Source organism: Meriones unguiculatus, chromosome 3 (genome assembly GCF_030254825.1).
Source record: "Meriones unguiculatus strain TT.TT164.6M chromosome 3, Bangor_MerUng_6.1, whole genome shotgun sequence".
Taxonomy (NCBI): Eukaryota; Metazoa; Chordata; class Mammalia; order Rodentia; family Muridae; genus Meriones; species Meriones unguiculatus.
The window spans coordinates 51377883-51400400 of record NC_083351.1 but is presented as its reverse complement, the minus strand read 5'-3'; the positions used below and the strand labels follow the sequence as shown (position 1 = coordinate 51400400).

The 22518-nt window shown below is 48.1% G+C and overlaps 1 protein-coding gene across 3 annotated transcripts in view; it reads left to right on the top strand.

Annotated features, from left to right (window-relative positions):
- The window catches only part of Mindy4 (MINDY lysine 48 deubiquitinase 4), a 124481-nt gene extending 103068 nt beyond the window's left edge, over positions 1-21413 (top strand). For all 3 annotated transcript variants that reach the window (XM_060379965.1, XM_021648112.2, XM_060379966.1), the window contains 5 exons: positions 539-602; positions 3549-3710; positions 10401-10581; positions 11289-11361; positions 21069-21413. In XM_060379965.1, coding sequence (XP_060235948.1) covers positions 539-602; positions 3549-3710; positions 10401-10581; positions 11289-11361; positions 21069-21117 — 529 coding nt within the window. In that variant the 3' untranslated portion in view covers positions 21118-21413. The remainder of the gene's footprint in view (positions 1-538; positions 603-3548; positions 3711-10400; positions 10582-11288; positions 11362-21068) is intronic.
- The last annotated feature ends 1105 nt before the right edge of the window (positions 21414-22518 follow it).

The following is a 22518-nucleotide window of genomic DNA, read 5'->3' as shown; positions in this document are numbered from 1 at the left end:
TGCATACACACACATGTACACACACACAAACAATAAGGTGAAGAAGAGGATATCTGGCATCAGCCTGTGGCCTCTGAAAGCACACATGTGTGTACACAACATTTTATACTCTTATTATCTCCCAATGGGAGTTATATTTTAGCGTATGATCCCATGAGAGCCATATTCCAGTCATATTGAAGCCATAGTAGAGCCATCAGAGTCCACTCCAGTCAGTTCCTCCTGTTCAACAGACTGGCTTGATGGAGACCGAGAGATAGGGGCAGACACCCCATCCTCAGCATTAATAATGGTAGTTGTGGTGTGAATTTTGGACATTGGATTTCCAACCCAAGGGCTTTTTACATTTCACTCACCAGATTTTGGTATGGTCAAAATGGAGGCGATTTTGTGTCACCCCTTCCACAGAGGGCTCACCGTGCAGCAGAATGCTTAGGTTTCCAGCAAATCTGGAATCCGTAGCCCAGGCCCAGAAACAGTGGCTGTCTCCTCAGTGGGGTGCACACATGCTAATGCCTCTCTCCTTTATGCTTTCTAGTGTCCGCCAGGACTTTGATGTCCCAACCAGCCATCTCATTGGAGCTCACGGATACTGCACACAGGTCAGGAGGCAATGGGGCCCACAGAGGGGAAGCCAGGTAGCCCTTCCCCTCCCCGAGTTACTTTCCTTGTTCTTCATCTGATCAAACGTCCCCCCAAGAAGCTTCTGGGCTTCACCGTCATGGAGAGCTTCGAAGAAAGCTCAGTTTGCTTTTCACATTTGGCACACTTTCTTCGTCCTGACTGCTATTCTCGGAGGCACGGGGATGCAGAAGAGGTGGAACACAGGCCCACTTAAGTGCTAAAATGCACAGAGCCCAGGCTCTGTGAACATGCCCAGGCATGGCTGGTAACCCTGAGTAGGAGGGTTACACTTGCAGAGGGCATTGCCTTCACAACTACTCTTCCCTCTGCATCCTTACCAAAAAGCCCTGTTAGGGGCCAGAGAGAGCCTGACCTCACTTGTCAGTCATACTCCTTTTCAGGTGACGCCACTAAAGACACATGTTCAGGAGCCTCTCTAATCTGTATCAAGATAGCTTCCATGCACATCTTTCTTACCACACCAAGGCCTCAGAGAATGGCCATGTGGGTCATATTAACATGTTGCCCTTTGTGTGTGCAGAGCCCAGAACTCACAGTCTTCTGACCTAGCTAGGGAACCAGTTGTTCTGGGATTTTGACTTACTTGTGCCTAACCCTGGAAACCTCCCTTGGTCCCAAGCAAGGGAAGCGCAAGGTCTGTAGTGTAACAGACACCCACAGAGGGGTGTGGGGTTGGCTTCTCCCCTCCCTGGAGGAAGGCCATGGAGAATGTCCACTCTTCTCGATGCCTGTTGGGCTTGCTCTCCTTCTGGGTGCCTTTTTATTGCCCCAAGGGAACTTCCTCGTAATGGAAGGTAGAAAATGGACCTGCCTAGGCAGAAGTCAGGAATCAGACTTCGGGGTAGAAGGAGCTAGACCAGCATCATCCTGGGCTGGGTTTAAGCTTGTTCTCTGCTACACTCAGAGAAGGAATTGAGGCATCTTCCTCCCTTCCTGAGCTCCACTGTCCTCCCTTGTGGAAGAGGCATCTGGCCCAGGCCATGGATGCTCAGCTTTTGTTTGCACACAAATTCCTGTGTTGAAAAGCAGTCTCTGGCTCAGGCTACACTGGAACTTGGGAGTTTCTTTATTTTCTTTTGACACTGTGTCTTGCTGTGTAACCCAGGCTGGCCTTGCATTCCAGACCCTCCAGTCTCAGCCTCCTTAGTGCTGAGATTACAGCCTTGCACCACCTCACCCCAACCCCATGGAGACTGGATTTCTACAGGTTCCCCCAGGAGGAGGTGGTTCAGCGCACACACTTTTGAGTAGCCATGGACTGGATGGTGGCTCAGCTTTGCTGCTGCAAGGTTCTCTTTCCCCGCCCTTAGGTGTGTGCTACTCCTTCCTTCAAGAAGACTTTCTGCTGGGAAAGATGTTTTGGACACTTCCCAGATGGGAGAGCAGGGGTCTTTATTCTCATTGAAAACAAGATGGGAAAACTTTCCTCCTAAGGGGGAAAAATAAAAAAGGTTGTACCTTTCTTAGTAGCCTCTGGCCTGAGGCACAGTATCTCAGAGCAGATATTTCCTTTGAACTCTTTTATTATTTCCCCTGAAGGACACATGAGGCCCTTCACTGTCTCCTTCCAATGGGGGCTCCTTTGTGGCCATCAGTGGAGGCCTAACTGTCACTGGGGCAGGGGTATTTGTATAAGTGGAAGGTTTATTTACCAGGAACATCAATTTCACAAGGGAAAACACTTCTGTGAACCCTGCCCCGCAGAGCGCAGGTTGGGTAGAGGTGGCACGGCCATTCCTGTGGGCTACGAGACAGCTGTGTGGTTGCTTGTCTCACAAGTAATACCCGCCCCACTGGGGGCTGGTAACACAGAGGGACTACTTGTCTGAATCCTAGGGGTGGATTAACCAGAGTCCTTCCCCAAAGAATCACTGGCAGCTTCCACCTTTCAGCTGGAGTGTTTGCGTAGGCAGGGTTGCTATCAGGGTAGTGAGGGTGGCACAGACCCTGTATTCAGCAGATGTGGGCGAAGGTTCAGCTCAGTCACTTTATGGCTTTGTGGCTAGGACAAGTCCTTTCTCATCTGTCAGGCTCGGTTTCTTTATTCCTAGCCAGTGGTGGGATGTGGCGGTGCCCAGCCTCAGTGATCCACTGCAGTGCAACTGCCAGATCCTCCTGGAGGAGGATCAACACCACCTTCTAGCTACCCTCTCTGCCTCTGCCCTTGCCTCTGTCCTGCTTTCCTTGCCATTCCCACGAGACTCTAGTCAGGGCAGGGGCACCTCCTTGGTGCTGCAGTGTGCAGAGTTGTCTGGCTTCCTGGCTATGAGGTGTGCTGGGTCCTGTGAGATGTTATCGTTGAGGAAAGCTGGGTAAAGGGTACACAGGAACTCTCTGGACTATATTTTTAAACTTCTATTGAGTCTAAAGTCATTTCAAACATTAAAATGCTTATTTTTAAAAACACTATTTTTCAAAACTCTCCCAGAGGTCATTTCCCAACAAAGCTTCTCTCACTTGGTTATGTGACTGTCTGTCCATGTGGGGCAGGGAACACTCTGTACACACATTTTCATAGACCCGCTCATATCCTACCTTAGGTTTCAACTGCACAGACACATCCTTGACCTCCCTAGCCGACCCCGAGCTGCGTTGTAACCATTCAAAGGTCCCCTCAATACTAAGACTTAGGACAGGCTCCTTGTACAGTCTTCATTTAAGAAACGCTTGCAGACAGATTGCTGAGTCCTTCGAGGTGCTTTGATAGAGGCGGTTGGCAGATTTCCTCCATCAGAGCCTGTGGAGAAATCAAGCCCCTACAGTCTCTGCTCTGCATTCTGTTTCCCACCTTCCTTGGTTTCTTTCCTCCTCCGCCCTTTTTCCCTTGTCCCCAGCCTCCCCTCCACGCCCTGCCAAGGCTGATTTCAGAGATCTGACGCAGCTTCCCCTTCTCTCATCAACAGGAACTTGTCAATCTTCTCCTGACCGGGAAAGCTGTGTCCAATGTTTTCAATGATGTCATGGAGCTGGACTCAGGCGATGGGAACATCACACTCCTCCGAGGCATTGAGGCACGCAGCAACATCGGCTTCTTATCTCTCTTTGAACACTACAATGTTTGCCAGGTACCCACATGCACTCCAGAGCTCCAGCAGCCTTGTTCCTTGGACCTATGAGATGCAAGGAAGGGAAGCATGGCTCTAGTTCCCAAATCTGTCTGGAGTTCAGGTCCACCCTGAATACTGAGCAGCCTAGAAGAAATATGACTTTGCTGCCAATGCCACAGACACTTCAGGCTCAAAAAGCAGGTTCTGGGTTCCACGAAGGATAGCTGAAAAGCCCTTGTAAGGGTTCATATGTGGTTGTGCATCAGAGTGGAGCTCAGAATGGTGTGCATGCATGTGTGAGTGTGTGTGTGTTTGTGTTTGTGTTTATACATTCTCATATTTGTTAGTATATATAGTGTGTTGAGGAAGGGAGGTCTCTGAAGGCAGGAGCTTTACATCTTAGACTTTTCTTTAATTTCTTGGGGCTGCTGCAACAAAATGCTATGGACTGGGTGCCTAAAACAACCGAGGTGCTTCTAGTCACAAGGCTAAATCCTGGTAGTCCAAGACTGAGATGTGAGCTGGTTGTGCTCCGTCTGAAGGCCACAGGGAGAATCCTTTCATGTCTCTCCTGCTTGTGGCATATTCCAGCACTCCTTGGTGCTCCTTGGCTTCTAGGTGCAGCGCACTCCAGGCTCTGCCTCTATAGTCACTTGGCTGTTTGTTCCCTGTGTCTCAATTTCTGAGGACCTCAGTTGGATAAGGGCGCACTGCTCCAGTATGACCTCATCTTAACCAGGGTCATGTGCAGCAACCCCAGTTCCAGATAAGGTTCTATTCCGAGGCACTTGGGGCTTACATGTCCTTTAAGGGGACACAACTTAGCCCAAACAGCTTCATTTGCCCTGTTTGCTGAATGTGGTCCCTCTGCCTCCTTTCTTGCTGGGAAAGAAAGCTTGCAAAGGCCTGTGCTTTTGGTGAAGCTGCTGAGGCGCTATGACCACACCATGGGCTGGGCAGCGGTGCTCTCAATCTGACCTGCAGCCTCCACTGCTTTCAGACCTTCTTAGAACCTTACTTCATGTCATCCACAGTTCTGTGGCTATAGATATGGAGAGCATTGCTCTGAGGACCAACAGGAGGCTGCTGACACCACTCAGACACCAAGAGGGTATAGATGTTTGTGGCTTCATCACTGCCACAAACAGGAAGCAGGTTATCATATGGGCCCCTAGAGTACTAGGTAAATGACTAGAGTGGGAAGGGGTTAGGATTTTTGTCTTATTCTTCCTGTGTGACCTCTTATTTAGGCCCCTTGTTTGTGGACCATGTGATGTGCGTCTTCCTGATCCCCTTTTTTGGTAATAACCCCAGTTCACAGAATGCAGATATGTGGGTTCTAACTGCCTGCAGAAGAAAGGGGCCAGTTCCTTTTTGGTTGTGTTGCGTCAGGAGTATAGCAGCAATTTGACCATGTAGCCAAGGAGAAGCACCAAGAGAAGAAGCACTAATATTCTCCAGCCCAGTGGTCCATGGGTTGAACGGAATAAGCTTGGCCAGTTTCATAGACTCCAGGCTAAGCATGAGCCTGATGTCTTCCTGTGGTCCAGGCTGCCTGTCAAAAAATTAACTATTTTGATTTGGTCAGTAGAGGGCAAATGATGAAAAGAAGAGTCAAGGCCATTCTTCACTCAGAATGAAATGACTATTGGAGAAACCTGGGCCTAATGGCTGTTTTCTTGTAGATTCCTTGAACTCACATGGGCCCCTTGCTGGTCAGGTTTGGGAGTGTTGTCTGTGTGGGGAGTGGATGCTTTCCTGTGCTGTACCATTGGCAAGCACAGTAACGAAGGGATTCTAGATGCACTCACTCTTTCTCTCAAGATGTCATCAAGGCTGAGTCGTGGGCTCTCCTTCCCCTAAAGACCCAAGTGGGGCCCGGCAGCCTTCATCTTTATAATACTACCTCTCATCCCTATGGCTCTATGCCCTCTGTCAGTGGCATGGGACAGAGGAGCCCCAGGGAAGCTCAAAACTCAAGGTCTGGACTGAGACAAGTCCTTGGTCTAGCTGGCCCCATTTATTGGATAGCATCAACATAGCCACGAGAAAGACCCTGTATTTGAATACCATTCTGACATACCCACTTTCCTTCCTCTCCCTTCACTAAGGCAGTGTAATCTTTAAAAGCATAGACCCAATCATACCATTCTATGCTCAAAACACCCCAGGGCTTTCCGATTTCCAGTAGTATCATTGTGCTGTGTCCACTAAAATTCATATTTGAAGTCCTGACCTCTGAGCAGGACTGTGTTTGGTGATGGTATTTAAGAAAGTGATTAAATTAGAATGAGGTCACTAGGGTAGCCCTAATCCAAAGGACAGTGTCATCATAAGAAGAGATTAGGACGTAGACATCGAGAGAAGACCTTGTGAGATATGGGGGCGGGGAGGAGGCCAGTTAACCAGAAGCCAGAGAGAGCTACCGCAGCAAACAATCCAGACACCGCCTTGATTTCAGAATTCTACAATTTTGTGAAAATAAGTTTATGTGGTTTAGGCCACACATTCTGTGATCTTTGCTATTGTGGCCTGAGCATAAGGAACTGATGCAAAGATTAAAATCCCAAGCTTGCCTCCACCTACCAGTCCTCCCAGAGCTGTCCCTTTCCTCCTCCTCTGGCTCTCCTGCTGGACCTTGAACTACACCTGCCTCTTTGGGGTTCGTCCTTCCTCTGGGCCTCTGCATGTGCTGTCCCTCCACCTGCCCTGCCTTCCCCACTCTTCATGCTTTGCCTTAATGTTCCTTCCTGAAAGGGAAGTTGCTGTCACCTCTGTCCCCCTTCTAACTGAGCAGATCTCTTCTCCCCACCCTGCCTCCTCCATCCAAGCGCCAATTCCTTCGTGGGCCTTTCCTTGATTTAAGTATCACATCTGTTGCCTTTAGGAGGGAAGTTTCCCCACATTTCAGCACTTCTGCGATGACAGCACAGTGTTCCAGTTAGTAGTGTACTAGACTGGCTGACCGTCTGCCTTTCTAGGGGACAGGAGACATGGTGACGATCTGACAGTGGTCATTGCAGCACACCTAAACCTGATTGACTAATTACCCTCTGCTGCCATCACTGATCTCATTTTCTCTAGCACTTTGTCCCCGTAGTCTATTGTGTTGTCGAGGATAAGGTGTAATCACATCAAATGAATGTCACCACTGTAGACAGGAAGGTGATTCTGCTTATAGTCAAACACTGATCCTTGAGAACAAGTGCTTGGATAAGGCAGTCCATACTGGCCACGGGCCATTCGCTACTTCCGTGAGAGATTAAGGTTCAGATTTTTAAAACACCCTTGAGTACCAGTAAGATGGCTCAGCAGGTAAGAGCTCTTGCCACGCCTGGTGACCTGCGCTCAATTCCCAGAACCCACACAGTGGAAGGAAGGTACTCAGTCCCCTAAGTTGTTCTCTGACCTTCACATATCTCCCCACAACACACAGAATAACAATGTTAAAACACTCCTAAAAATTCATATGTGAATGCAATGACCTACATCAGAAATAAACATAAGCCAACTAAAAACCACTATAGTCATCTTTTGAGAGCTTAGAAAGATGATTGGGTATAATACATACATACACATACAAATAAATAAAAAATAAATACATTTCAAAAATAAAAACGTGAAAATACCAAGCAATAAACTTAGCCAAGGCAATACATGGTTTCTAACTGATTTTTCTGAAATACGTAAAAGATCAGAATAACAGAGTAACATGTCAGTTCTAGGTAGCGAGACTCAGTGTGGTAAAATACTCCTTCCTCTAATCTGAAAGTTAAAGATCCTGAACAGGACTAGGACATAACTCAGGGCAGAGCACTGGACTAGCATGCTCAAGATGCTGGATTAAGAACCCAGCACTTCAAGGGAGAAAATCCAAAGGGTTTTGAGAAGAGTTTATCAAGAAAGAAAAAGTGCTCAGTATCAGTCAGGGGGTTGAAATACATAATGGAATTTTCAGCCATCAGCACATACAACGAAGAGCAGAATAATCAAAACATAAGGCATAAGAAGAGACTAATGGATCAATGAAAATATTGCCAGAAATAGTTACACACACACACACACATACACAGACACACACACACACAGAGGCTAGGTTCCAAATTAATGGAGAAAGGTTAGTTCACTTAATATAAAATATTACAGGAGGCCTAAGGAGACGTAGGTGTGTGATACATGCCTGTAATCCCAGCACTCAGTAGGATCTAGAAATTAAGGCCAGCCTGGGCTACATGTGGAGATCCTCTGTCCATACAACAACATACAACTACCGGCAAAAAAAAAACAACAAAAAACCCAAACTACAAAAACCCAGAGAATGTTGAGGCAGTGCATTTGATAAAAATCTAGAAGTCCACCAGTCATTTGACAAATAAACACCTGAAAACTCGCTCACATCACCTCACACTAACAGTCAAGGCATTCAGGTTAAATTAAATGAACTTACAGTTTGTTAATCAGATCGACGAGAATGCTTGTGGGTATGTGGAAGAAGCTGGCCTGTTTGTCCATAGCTGATGGGAGGAGACCTGACATGACACAGAGAGTTAAAAGACATGATCTGTGACCTTAGAGCGTGACTCTGGAAGCTGCTCTCCCGAGGAATAGTACATCCTGAAGCACATCTGTGGTTCACCAGCTGCCCATTTGCATGTTCAGAATCAGGTCTTGTTAAGGCCGTTCTTAACTAATTTATACAGGTGTTTACTTAGATGTATCCTTGTTGATGTAGAAAAATTTGAAAGGCGTTAATTAAAGTCTCGGGAGCTAGATGTGTGGCTCAGTGGCAGAGCACAGGTTTACCACAATCCCCGGAGTTTATTCCCCAACACTCAAAATAAGTTTAAAAGTTCAGAACAATAAAGCCAAACAAATAAAAGCAACCTGTGATAGTGCAGCACAGCCCCCAAGAGAGAGCCTGTCCTGTGCGAGGGAAATGGCACACACAGCTCCCTAAGACCCCTAAGGAAGTTTCTCTGGAAAATGTCTCCTTGTGGAAAAGGCTTGTGAATGAGCACTCTCATGTATAAGCCCTCTGGGCAGCTGTTTTGCTCTTAATCTTTTGACTGTTGTTTATAAATGGCAAAATGCCCTCTGTCCCTCGTTTGGAAAATTCAGGAGCTGATGCCGCCCAGGCCTGCCCATGGCTGGCTTGAGGCATTTTCCCTGCCTGTTGTGAGTGAGCCCAGACCCAGGCGGTGCCTCTCAAGAAAAGCCTCTTTTGAGCACCAAGAGGAAGCTAAGCTTACAGAAGGGTTAGGCGGGGGTCAGGCATGTTTGAATGCCTCACCTCTCAGGAGGAGCAAGCTTGTAGTCCAGTTGGGTATCACACATGGCAGAGCAGAGCGTCACAGAGGGCTGAGCAGAGAGGGGTTTTACTGTAGATAAGAGAGCAGCTAACACTCTTGTCAGCGTCATCCCTATGCTCACTCCAGTTGAGTAGGCAAGTCCTTCCAGGGGCCACTCTGAGTGAGCACAGTTCCTCTAACCCAGGCACTGTAGCTCGGCATTGCCTCACCATTCTTCTGTGGTGGACCCTAGAGCAAGTATGTCCTTCTCCTGATTGGAAAAATCGCTCCCATTCTTTCCCTAATCCACAGCGGAGGCTGTAAACAACCTGTGCAGCAAAGACCTCGTGTCCTGGGGGAGGCCGTGCATTAGGTACACCAGCTGGACCACACAGTTGAATGAACTAGTACTGGCAGGTGAGGTGTCCCCTGCGACACTCACAAGAGAGTGTGGAGAGGGCGGCCTGCCCACGGGGCCCTAAATCAGTTCTCTCTTTGCAAGAAGCATCATGACATTGTGCTGGGTGTATGTATGTGTGTGTGTGTGTGGGGGGGGTGTCTGTGGTTTGTTTTCCCACACATTCTTGGCCAATCATGAAAGTCCTGGCTGGGGACTTGCAGACACTTTTTGCTCCATGTTCTGGTGTAGCCCCAGCCTCATCCTCCAGGCTCTCCTCTTACCAAGCAGCCAACGGTACCCTGAATTTCTCCTCCCACTCTCTGTGCTGCTCGCTCAGGTCCTTCTCTCCTGGCTCCCCGGGGCTCACCTGTCTTCAAGGCACAATTTTAGTTGAAGTCCAGTGTTATTCCTGAGGACCTCCATTTTCCAACCATTTGCTCCCACACTGGGTGGGCTCCTGTTAGAGGCAGCTGTGTGGAGTGGTTGTCCTGTTAGAGGCAAATGACCCGATGTGGTGCTGTGGTTGAGGGGGCAGTTTCTCGGTGAGGAGGCAATGATACCTGCTTACTGACTGAGCAGTTGAGGTGACACAGCTCTCAGAAGGAAGGACAAAGAATGGGAAGACCCAGGGATTGGTAAGCTGAGTGACTGAGGAGTACAGCAAGAATCACATGGGGTGGGGGGGGGGGGTCATGGCTGAGCCACAGGTGTGTGAGAGACTGGAGGACAAAAGAGGGTTAGAGGGCTGTGGGCTGTGGAACCAGTGAGTGTGCTGTGTGTGTGTGTGTGAGAGAGAGAGAGAGAGAGAGAGAGAGAGAGAGAGAGAGAGAGAGAGAGAGAGAGAAAGGGAGAGAGAGGGAGAGTTCCCTGTGATCCTTGTGTGGTGGCCAACTCTAGAAGGTAGGCCTGTGGTCTGGGTATCAGGAGGGGTTTCTAGCATCACACCAAGGCTGTCTGGGAAGCCAGCCTTGCCTCAGCTGGTCAGCACATATCGTTGCATCAGGTCTTTCCCTCCTTCAGGTTGGCTGCTTCCTGAAGACCCCAAAGTTCCCCATCTGGGTGGTCTGCAGTGAGAGCCACTTCAGCGTCCTCTTCAGCCTCCAGCTGGAGCTCTTGCGTGACTGGAGGACTGAGCGGCTCTTTGACCTGTATTACTATGATGGCTTGGCCAACCAGCAGGAGGAGATCCGGCTGACTGTTGGTGAGACACCTTAACCCATCTCTTCAGGGAGCCTCCAGGCTGCTCCAGAACCAGCCTTAACATGCCTTCTTGGAATAATCATGGGTGGTCAGAGAGTGATGCTAGCCTGACCATCCTGTAAGAGTGAGCCACGGATGGGCCTTGGGTGCTTGATAGGATTACGGGTGGAAGATGAAGTTAAGACCACAAGCAAAGCCAGGCGTGGTGCTGCACACCTATAATTTCAGCACTTGGGGAGGCAGAGGTAGGCAAATCCCTGTGAGGTCGAGGCCAGCCTGGTCTACTAAGTGAGTTCAGGATAGCCAAGGCTTCAGAGAGAAACCCTGTCTCAAGAAAATAAAAGCAAGCAAACAAAAAGACCACCTGCAAGTGGTAAACCATAAACTCTGCTGTTATGTTTGGATTTGCATTTATGGCACTAGGAAGTCATGGAAGGTTTTAGGATAGAGGAATAATGAGACCCCAGTTGATTTTAGAAAAAAAAAATATTTTGGTAACTAAAGTATGGCATGAGTTTGGTGGAGGTTGGAGGTAAGAGGTCAGTGCACTGTCTAGGAGAAGGATCCAGTCAAGATGGAGATGAGTACATGATACCCAAGCATTGGGTGGGTCCCTGCAGTTGCCTGCACTGGCCTCAGGGTCAGTGCCTACCCCTGGATGACGTGAGTGGTTTTATTTTGTTTGTTTTTTTTTCCTCTCCTTCCTAGATACCACCAAGACCACCTCAGAGGACAGCTGCACTGACCTTGTCCCTCCCCTTGAGCTCTGTATCAGAACCAAGTGAGTGGGGCTGCCTCTAACTTCGTAGAACTTACCCAGAGTCCAGGATGTGCATTGGTTGGGGGCATTAGGCCTGTAGAGAGAGAAACAGCTTCCTGGGTGCCCTGATCTAGAGAGGTGTGGTCAGGTAGTACCATGCAGCTGATTAGACACTGGGCTGGAGGCCTATACTAAGCAGGTGTCTCCACTGAGAGAAAGTTTGCTGACTTTTTGGGCTGGAGAATGGAATAAAATTGGGAGGAGATGGGATGGCCAGGGTGTGGTGGAATGTGGGTGGTCACAACAGCAGCATCTGCCTACCCTCTGTGAGGTAGAGCCACTCAGAGTACTGAGCAGGGATGCTTCTGTCCCTGAAGCAGGGAGTAGTACCTCACCCAGTGCCTTTGCATTCAGGGGAGACTGTGGCCCAGGCTAGAGCTGGGGAAAGCCCATCCCTTTTTTCCCAAGCTCTTGGTTGTGCCCCAGGCTGGGGCTGTGCTCTACAGGGACTGTGGGCTGTAGAAGCTAGTAGAAGCCTCTGGTTCATTTGGCCAGCTCTTCTCAAAGCCTGCAGTGATGACTAGGAGACTTTAGTGTGGGGGGGAGGGCGTGTCCTGGAAGGGAGACAGGGGGTTCTTGTTGCTTTTCCTGGGATGTAGTGCCTGTCGTCATGGTTCGAGAGCTGGGCTGCAGCTGGCTCACTTTGTCATCTGTAAAGTAGGGACAGTGGCAGCTTGGAGCCCACATGGATATTACTAAATACTTTCTAGCATTAGGTCTCACTACCGTCGTCCTTGGCACTCATGCCTGGGTGCTGTCTCAGGAGGAATCTGTTTCCCCAGCTGGGGCGAGAATCACAGCCTGGTCCTGAGATTTCTGGCCACCTGGAATACATGTGGCAGACCTGGAGTCCAGGCAGGCTGCCCCTTGCAGACAAGCAAGCCTCTGACTGGGACTGAGGAAGAGAGCCTTGGCACCATGGAAGCATCAGGAAGGGGAAGTGGGAGGCCTGCAGGCACATCCCCATTGTGCCTGTTCCCTGCTCTCCCCTACAGGGATGCAGCATTACTGCAGAGTCATAGGCTGGCTGCTTTCATCAGAGGATTAGGGGACATGCAGGTCACTGTCCTTTCAAGTACAAAGGGCCACTCATTCAAGGTGATGAGTGAAGGGCTTTGAAGGTGAAAGGAGGTGGTGACCCTGGCCTTGGCACCTAGTGCAGGCTAGTATAGGAGGCCACAGGGTGACCTTTCTGAAGGAGTAGGTCCCCAACTGCTCCTAGGCACAGCCTCTACCCCTTCCAGGCTAGGATACTCCTTGGGATCTCTTTTTTACTTTATCTTTGTACCCTCCCACCACTAGTACCCCCAGCCTCATTTTTTTTTTGGATAGTCTACAAGCCAGCAAGCCCCAGCAACACTCCCATTGCCGCTGGAGTTAGACATATGTGAGGCACTTGGCTTACTTCTTGGGTGCTGGGATTTGAACTCTGATCCTCGTTATTGCTCAGCAATCACTTTTTTTTAATTATTTAATATAATATTTATTTTAAAATGGTAATAAGATATGTCAGTTAATATATTTTAAACAAATTTCAAATTTATTTGATTCATTAATGTATTAGTATAAGTACAATCAAATTTAGTTTTGAGACTATTTCAAAAGTTTAGTATTTGTGAATTAAAACAATAGTGTATATTCAAGTCAGAGTGCTGTTATTTATACAGAATTCTTTTTTTTAAATTTTTCATCAATTACACTTTATTCATTCTGCATCCCCCCATAAGCCCCTCCCTCCTCCCCTCCCAATCCCACCCTCCCTCCTCCCTCTGCTTGCATGCCACTCCCCAAGTCCACTGATAGGGGAGGTTCTCCTCTCCTTTCTGATCTTAGTCTGTCAGTTCACATCAAAAGTGGCTGCATTGTCCTCTACTATGGCCTGGTAAGGCTGCTCCCCCCCAGAGGGAGGTGATCAAAGAGCAGGCCAATCAGATTATGTCAGAGGCAGTCCCTCTTCCCATTACTATGTAACCCAATTGGACTCTGAACTGCGCTGGGCTACATCTGTGCAGGGGTTCTGGGTTATCTCCATGAATAGTCCTTGGTTGGAGTATGAGTCTCTGGGAAGTTCCCTGTGTTCAAATTTTCTTGTTCTGCTGCTCTCCTTGTGGAGACCCTGTCCTCTCCAGCTCTTACTATTTCCCAGTTCTTACCTAAAATTCCATTCACTCTGCCCAACAGTTGCCCATCAGGCTCAGCATTTGCTTTGATAGTCTGAAGGGCAGAGGCTTTCAGAGGCCCTCTGTGGTAGGTTCCTAGGTTGTTTTGTTTCCTGTTTTCTTCTTCTTCTGATGTCCATCCTCTTTGCCTTTCAGGATGGGGATTGGACATTTTAGTTAGGGTCCTCTCTCTTGCTTAGTTTCTTTAGATGCACAGGTTTTAGTGGGTTTGTCCTATGTTGTATGTCTATATGAGTGAGTATATACCATATGTGTCTTTTTTCAGCAATCACTCTTTTTTTTTTGAGTTTTGACTGCAGTGTAAATTTATTTATTTATTTATTTATTTTGATTGATGCCTTTATTTCAAAAGAAAAAGTAATTATAGAGTTTGTTGGTATCATTTTCTTCTTTTTTTTTTTTCAATGCAGTTTATTCAGGAACCTTGAACAATCATCTGACCCTGGGAAAAGCCAGCCCACAGCTTAAATAGCCTCTGGGTAGCCAACCCAGGCGTGCCACGTGGGCAATGCAGATAGGTCCCCATACATGGAAGCAAGCCAGATCCTCAGCCTTAGCCAAATGTGGAATTGTTCGTGACAGAGAGCACTCACCATCGGGAAGGTGGAAGGAGGAAACCAGCTCCATTCTTTAAGGCACAGCATTCCGCAGCTCTCTACAGTTCCCCCTTTTTGTTTTAGACGCATCAGGCAAGAGTAGAGGTCTGATCTCTGATATTAGAAATAAATTGGGACTTTGTACCGATGTTCATTTAGGTGTCATCCACCCAAAGAGCATCATACCCGTCCGATACCTTTTTCTCAGAGGCGGGACCTGGGGTATCAACCCGCATGCAATCAATCAGCCATGCTCTTCTCTGGGTCCAAAGCCAGCAATCACTCTTAACTGTGGAAGCATCTCTCTAAGTTCCAGGACTACTTTTGAGAAGTGCTGTTCTAATGATGGGTAAAGGCCTCCCCGGCCCCATCCATGTCCATCTGCCTTATGAACCTGAACTTGCGAGTCAGTTATCAAGGGAGGTAGCAACCCAGGGAACTTGCTTCCAGCAGGTTTTTGCCTGCTGTACTTTCTCATTGTATTGGCCATGGCGAGTCTACCTGGCCAGTTACCATGGGAGCATTTTCCCAGAGTTTTTCCCAGAATTATTCCCGGAAGGCTGAGTGGGTGAGTGAAGAGTGGAATGGCTGGGTCTTTGTCTCTTTGATTCATCAGATAACATGCCACTGTAATGGGAAACAGCAGGCCAGAAATCCTGGTCTAGTGGATTGAATTACAAAGGCCTTGCATTTTGTTTTTGCTGCAGATTCTCAAACAGCTCAAAGGAGGAACTTGGGAAAGTAGCTTTTGAGGTCACTGTGGGGACCTGCTGGAATGGTCTTGGCTATGGGGTTGAGGTGAGAGGGCATAGCCTGCTGCTTGTAGACCTGCCTTATGGTACATATGATGCTATAGTCCGTACTCAGGTCACTGCCAAAACCAGAGTCCGATTTGAAATAACCTGGTGAGATGCAGCTGAGTGTTCAGAATCATCCCATGTAGAAGGGTGGCTAGCTGGAACACCTGGTGGGTGGGTGGAGTTTCCATCTCATCATGGCAACTCTTAAAGAAGCTCTGTCTTGGTACTTTAGAAGAAACAGCTACATAAGAATTAGTCCCCACTCTCAGGAAGTTCAATCAAACGGAAATCAAATTCTGAATCAACCCTGATCAAATCCAGGGAATCATGGCCCACCCTAGAGGATGTACCTATCACATACCTAGTCATCTGGCAATGTGCTTAGTTCACAGAGGGGTGCCTGTGCCCCCTCCCCCACCCCTATCATCTAGCCCTTTCCTGCCACCTGCCTGCTGTCACTGAGGTGTCACACAGGCCCAGACTCTGGGTTTTGCCTTCAGAGAAGAGAAACATCACTAGGTCCCTGTGCTGTCCCTACCCTTTGATATGATGCACATCTTGGCCCCACAGGGTCTCTTTGCTACCTTTGTTATGTCAGGTCCATCTCTTGCCCCTCCTCCTGTTGTTCTGAAACTACATGAGCCAATCCAGACTCTTTGGGGGTCATTTCCAACAGCACACACTGACCTCTCCCAGGCTTCCATCCTCACCAGAGTGAGAGAAAAATGAAACAGTTGTCAACAGGCCAGAGAGCAGAGGAAAGAGCTCATAACCGGGCCTGGGGCTAGGGACCAGATGTTTCTGTTTGGAGGCTCAGAGGAGAAACGGAAACTAGTTACAGACAGTGTCGGTGTCTTGGAGGCTGGGGAGAGCACTCACCTCCCTCAAGGATGCCCTACCCACCTAAGTACCCTCTTTCCTTCATGCTGATACCCTTGCTGGAGTCCCCACTCACAGTGCCCCTTAGCCAAAGAAGGAGCTCTCCCAGGCTTCCAGTGTCTATGTCAACCACGTTCTTGTGATGTGTGCTGCTCTCCACACATTTCCGATTGTCATATGGGTTGTTCTCCTGAACTCAGTTCTGCCCATCTGTCAGTCAGATATCATTATCTCTTTCCTGAGCCACTGTGAGATTCAAAGTAAAACCACAGAGGTATTCCCTGACCTTTACAAGGGGTTCTGAGCATGTGGAAAAGCAGGCAGGAGAAGGATCAGATGGGGAAGAAGGCGTGGAGGTTGAGTCGTATAAAGAGTGAATAAAGACCTGGTTTCCCTGCTGGAGATCTGGGAGGGCAGTGGCCTTCAGAGTAGATGTGTGAGAGGAGAGCTGGGGGGAAGTGTCCCCCACCTCAGAATCCTGGGATGTCAGCTCTTCCTGAGCCCACCAGAAAGGCTGATAGCTACCCCAAGCCAGATGTCCTTCTGCAAGGGGCCTGGATCTGAGTGCAGAGAAGTTGTGTGGGGGAGGGGGCGGGGGGCACTGGCCAAGGCCATACACAGGTGGCAAAGAGCATGCAGGGCTAGCTCTAGAACCACCTCTAATTTGGAATGACCTGAGTGCGCGAACAGAAACTGGCACACAAGCTGTCTGATAGATAAATCAAGGCCAGCAGACAGAACTCTGGGTATGTCTGCAGCCGTTTGTAGCATCATAACAGGCCTGCCCTCTTTTTGCTGTTGTAGACCCATGTGGGCCCTCTTTCTATATAAAGTACATCAGATCCAGCAGTGGTCTGAATCAGTTCGGGCAGGCTGGGGGAGTGCGTATTTGCATGCCATGGCCCTCCCTTGTTGCTGATGTTGCTGTTGACGCTGAGCTCAAAGCTCAACTGCTAAATTGGCAATCCTTGGTGGAGTTGTTTTTCACCTTTGGGATTATTTGGCAGTCTTGAAACACTTCCAGCAATTACAGTCAGGAAGAGGGCACAAAATGTCCTATAGTGAACAGAAGAGCCCCACAGCGGACTTATCCAATGGCAAGGTGCTTTGAAGTGTGCCGTGTGTATACTTTGCCTCCTGAGTTACTGCCAAAGACAGCTTGGGCTGCTGACTCCCGCTGCACATTCAGGCACCTCTCCATCTCACCCGTTCACTTCCCTGCATTCCCTCCCTGCCGCTGCAGCACTGGAGAAACTTTCCTCACTCCAGACCTTTCAGATGAATCGTCATGCTCAGCCCTTTCAGCATTTCAGATGGCCCTGATTTCACATATTACAGCAAAGTGCTTCTCTCCACTGCCTCTGCACCTGCTGGCCAGGATGGGAGGGCTAGTTTCCTCATGAAAGCTTCAAAACCATACACAAACCTAGCAGCCTGCCAGTAGGGCTCTGTGACTGGCGTGACACAGATGCACCCTGTGCTGAAGCCAAACCCCATTTTGTCTGTTGGGAGCCCATGGGAGAGCGTAGGCTTGCCTGCCAGTGGGGAAGGTAGAGTCTAGGGTTTGGGTAGTATGCAGAGGGTGGCAGTACAGTCCTGGGGAGCAGGTTGGGGTGGATCTGTTACTCTCCTTTGGGCTCCTTTCACCACCATTTAGATATCTGGATTTAAGACGGTTTTTGTTTTGTTTTTAAAGACTTATTTACACATATGGGTTTTTTGTCTGCATGTATGTCTGCACACCAGAAGAGAAGGCATTTGTTCCCATAGGGCTACAGGTACAGACAGTTGTAAGCCACCAAGTGGGTGCTGGAAATTGAACCCAGCTTCAGAAGAGGAGCAGTGCTCCCAACCACTGTGCCATCTCTTCAGGCCCCTAAGACTTTGAATACACACATCTTAGTAGAGCAATAAAAGGTTATTTAATGGTGTACTTCAAAACAACAAAGATGAGCAAGAGGAGATAATTGAAAAATTCGAGTAGTATTACATTGTTACAGATGCTAAATTACAACTAGTTCAGTAGCTGTGGTAAATCATCCTTGCCTTTCCGAACCTGGGATCAGCACTTCTGCACCTCTACCTGCTCTGTGTGCCAGGCAGTGCAGGGTCTGTTTCCCTGATGGTAGAACTAAGCTGTCTCCCCTGGGGCTTCGTGAGATTCCAACCCCAAATCTTATCAACAGAAGATTCCTCATGGAGTAGTTAACTTCTCCAAGTTACACCAAGTTGCCTGCTAGTATGGCCATATCTACCATTCAGACAGTGAAGAGGAATGCTATAACATGGCTGCATTCCATCAAAGTGGGTGTGTCTATCTAAGTGACCAAACCTGATAGAGTCCCCTGAATCTACATACAAGAAGCTTGGGAAGAGGTCTAGAGCAACAGAGATCACAGAGCCACCTAATTCTTCAGCATCTAATAGATTAAAAGGCTGACCCTGGGGATTCTCACATCGATGATTAGGAAGGAGTGCCAACAGTGATGAATGTAAGAGTGCTTTGGCGTTCGTTTCCTGGCATAGGCTAGTCCGGAGATGGATCTTACAAAGGTGGTTCTTCCAGTACTGGTTCTTGAAAGATCTTCTGAAATCATTTCCAAGTACTGGAACCAAATGCCTTTCCTGCAAGAAGCAAAGGATTGACTACCAAAAGGCCACCGGAACTTATAGGAGTGAGATCTTTTCAGCATTGCTGGGTGCCATCAAATGACACCAAAGATAACCAGGATTTGGGAACACTTCTTCAAGCTGACATTTGTGCATAGGCTGGTTTTCCCCACCTACTTATTCTAGCCTTTCAAGCAGATTTTACAAAAATTTTACAAAAATTTCAGATACCCAGCTTTCCTGGGATGTTGACTAGGGTGTACATCAAGGCAGCATTCTGTCTAGCACATGACATCCTTACATCTTCAGTGCTTTGGGAAGTGTATCTTATCCCTGATGTACCCTGGTGGAGCTAGAATGTGATGGTAATTGCCCCTTCATGGCCATGTGCAGTTACTGTCTTATACACCAAAGCATTCTCTGGGAGGAAGAGGCACAGAATTCACAACTAAGATTTATTTATTTTTTCCCTAAATGACAAGAAATGTTTGTTTTTTTGATGGGAAGTGGGGTGATGTAAAACACAGAAAATATGAAATGGGAAACATAGTTTATACATCTATCAAGAAGATGTATAACCTACAGGAAAATAAATTAGAAGAGTGAGTATGTATGTAGTATTCTGCTACCTCTGGAAAAGGGTAAGTTTCAGCCTAAACACTAGAGATACTGAGGCAGCAGTGTGGATAGCTGGAGAAGATAAAGAGCACCTCTGAGGAAGGGAGAGGGAGTTGAGGTGGAGGCTGGGCTAATAAGGGTAAGGAACATTGGGGCCAAGATGAGCCATTCAGTTGTCACTTTATTGATGGAGGGGTTTCAGCACCACCTGAGATTATCAAAACCTGAGGGTGCTGAAATCCCTTCTTTAAATAGTAGTATTTACATATGGCCACATATCTTCCTGGATGGTTTAGTTTCTGGATGCTTATTAATATGCAAGCACTTGTTAGTTTATGCTGTTTATAGAATAATGACAAGAAAAGTCAGGCCGTGCGTGCTTAGCACAGGTTTGTTTGTTGGCTTGGGGTGGGTGGTTGGGGTTTTGTTGCTGTTGTTTCTTGCTCTACAGATGCTTGAATCTGTGGACGGGAAACCAGTGTGCTTTAGTTTAGTTCATGGTGCTGTGACCACCTTACCTAACAGAAACAACTTCAAGAGGAGAGATTTTGCTCGCTTCTAGGTTTCTGGCTTTTCAGTCCGCCCTGGCATGTGTGGTAAAGCAGCTCGGCTTTAGTGGAGGAAACATCTGTTAGAGGACGTTGACATTATGGTAGACCATAACACTGAGTCTGAGAGGAGGCAGGGATCAGGAATCATCTCCAGAGACTGTCTTCTAGTGACCTTGCTCCCTAAAGGTCCCCCAGGTGGCACCACCCGGAAGCCCAGCAGGCACCAAGAATTCAAACCATGGCCCTGTGGGAGACATTGCAAAGTCCAGGCATATCTCTGGATAAGGGCACCTGCTCCCAGCCATTCTGTGGGGAGCTAGTGCACTGTTCCCCCGAGTTGATCTGGTTTCTCTCTTGCTGAGGTTCTAGGCTTGGTTTTAGGCTTTTCCAGTGAGTTGCTGAAATAAAACAGGAACAGCTTCTCTTTTTCTCTTGCCTATGTTAGGATTTTGACATGCCTTCTGGTTTTGAAAACATGATGTTGGTTCCCCTCCAAACTTCATATACTGTGAGACATTGTTTTAAAAGATTTATTTATTTATTATGTATATAGTGTTCTGCCTGCATGTACACTTTGTAGGCCAGAAGGGGGCACCAGACCTCATTATAGATGGTTGTGAACCTCCATGTGGTTGCTAGGGATTGAACTCAGGACCTTTGGAAGAACAGCCAATGCTTTTAACCTCTGAGTCATCTTTCTAGCCCACTGTGAGACATTTTTAAGCCCCGGTCTCCACTCTGTCCTCTGCCTCACCACATCCGTATTCTAATTATGTTGTCTTCAGATGCATTCATAGGCAGACTACCTGCAGTGGTAGGTTTGCATAATTCTTTATTTACCATAAATACGATTTCCCCTCATTTATTCAGAAAATTAGCTCTGTGGATTAGAGTCAGATGTTAGGAAACCCCTGGTCTCACCTACAATAACTGTTCCATTGGATCCAAGATACTAACATTTATCTACATAGTTCTTCTTAAGGCTTCATAAATCAGTTTTCAAAACCTATTTTGTTCCTCTGTTATTCACAGCCCTCACTGCCTGTGACCCATAGAGAAATGGCCTGGTCTGCTATCAGGTGTTCAGTCCCCTCCGCATCTTTCTCACTGTTTTTCTAGTCCTACATAAGTGCCCCTGAAGGGCCATTGTCAGGCACTGCTGGACAAGAGCTGGGACTGGATGTATGTTTATGCGTTAAATCATTAGACATCTGTAGCACGAGAACCAGCACAGTCAGCTATGGCACAAAAGGACAAGTCGCCTGTAGTCTGTGTCTTCCCTGTTGTCACCAGGGTCCTTGATGTCTTTTCTGCCTGCCATATGGGTGTTTAGGTTGGGTGAGAATGTGGAGAGCCAGCGGGCAGTGTGAAGTCCTCAAAGCTTCCTTCCTGGATCCCTGCAGCTCTAACACTCTCCTGTCACTTTCTTCATAGGTGGAAGGGGGCATCCGTGAACTGGAATGGCTCAGACCCCATTCTGTGACCCTTGGACATCAAGTTCTATAGCTTCAGCACTCATCTTTGGATGACCTCTGGCCACAGAGGCATGTGGGGCCTTCCAGCTTCTTCCATGAAGGGCTATGGTGGGGTCCTGTGTGCTGCTGAGGTTCCCTCCTGGCCCAGCTGTGACTGCCAAAGACAAGAAGGCCATCAGAGACTCTGCTGCCTTTGTCTGCATCCTTCCTGGATTACCCCTCTTTCCAAGGCCTCTGGTGTGGCTGGCCTTGGGGACTCTGGATCCTTGTTACTGCAGCTTCCATAAAGCAAAAGTCAAGCCTATGACCAGGGCCAAGACTTTGTGGTTCATTGGTGAGGGGAGCACAAGTCTACTCTCATCATGGCTGAGGTGGGATAGGGAGGTGGAAGTGCAGGACCCCAGTGGGCAAAGTATCTCCTAACAAAGATGTAAGGACAAGCTCTGCCCTTTGTCCCAAAGACGTTTTTACCTTGGTTCCCTGGGTTTCCTGTTTTCCACAGGAGCATCATAGTCTAACATACAAGCTACATAAGTTCGCTTTCCAAAAGCAGCCGAAAGTCTAGAGAGTCCAACTGAGGGAAGACCTGGTGAGGCCTCATGAGAATGGGATGGGCTTAAAAGGAGACTGGGAGGATGGGGCCAGAAAGCTACCCAGGGAGTGACTCCTTGGCCAGGTGAGCAAAAAAGATAGGGACAAAGCAAGTGTCAACTTCCCTGTAGCTGTGGGAAGAACTGACTACCATTGACAGTGGGCTGGGCCTTGGAAGTACTCACACTGCACAATTAAAGAGGGAGACTGGATGGCAAGATGGTATATTCTGAGTTTCACTCTCCACATGGTGTGTATCCTATGGCTTTCATCAAGGAGTGTGATAAAGCAGCACTGGGAAGCCGGGGAAGAACTAGAGGAGGGGCAGCTTGGGTCAGAGCCAAGAGTACAGGACCAACAGGCAAAGCCCCAGATCCCAGATTCGCTGCCATAAGGCTATCCAGGGAAGAACCTAGAACCAAGATAGTGGTAAAACTTGGCAGGTGTCTCCACTCCTAGCTCTGGGGAAGAAGTGGGTGCTTACACATAGGGATCAAGAGAGGCCTAAAGGAGTTGTAGGTGCTTCATGGCAGCCCATCTTTGGCCTCCACGTGTCTCTGTGGGGTTTGGGAGCCTAGCTGCTCTAGGGCTGTGTCCTCTGCAGTAAGATGTCTCCATGCTATAAGAAGAGACCTCCTCATTTGGGGAGTTATCGGATTTGACAGTGACAGCTACAAACATTATCTTGTGTTCCTGTGGGGCTAGGGCACATGCTGTGTCCTGGCTGCAGATCTTTGGAGAGGCAGGGAGGACTCAATTATGCCATAGGAGAAAGGGAGGGCGGGGAGGGCTGAGAGGGCTGTGTCCTGCACCAGGCT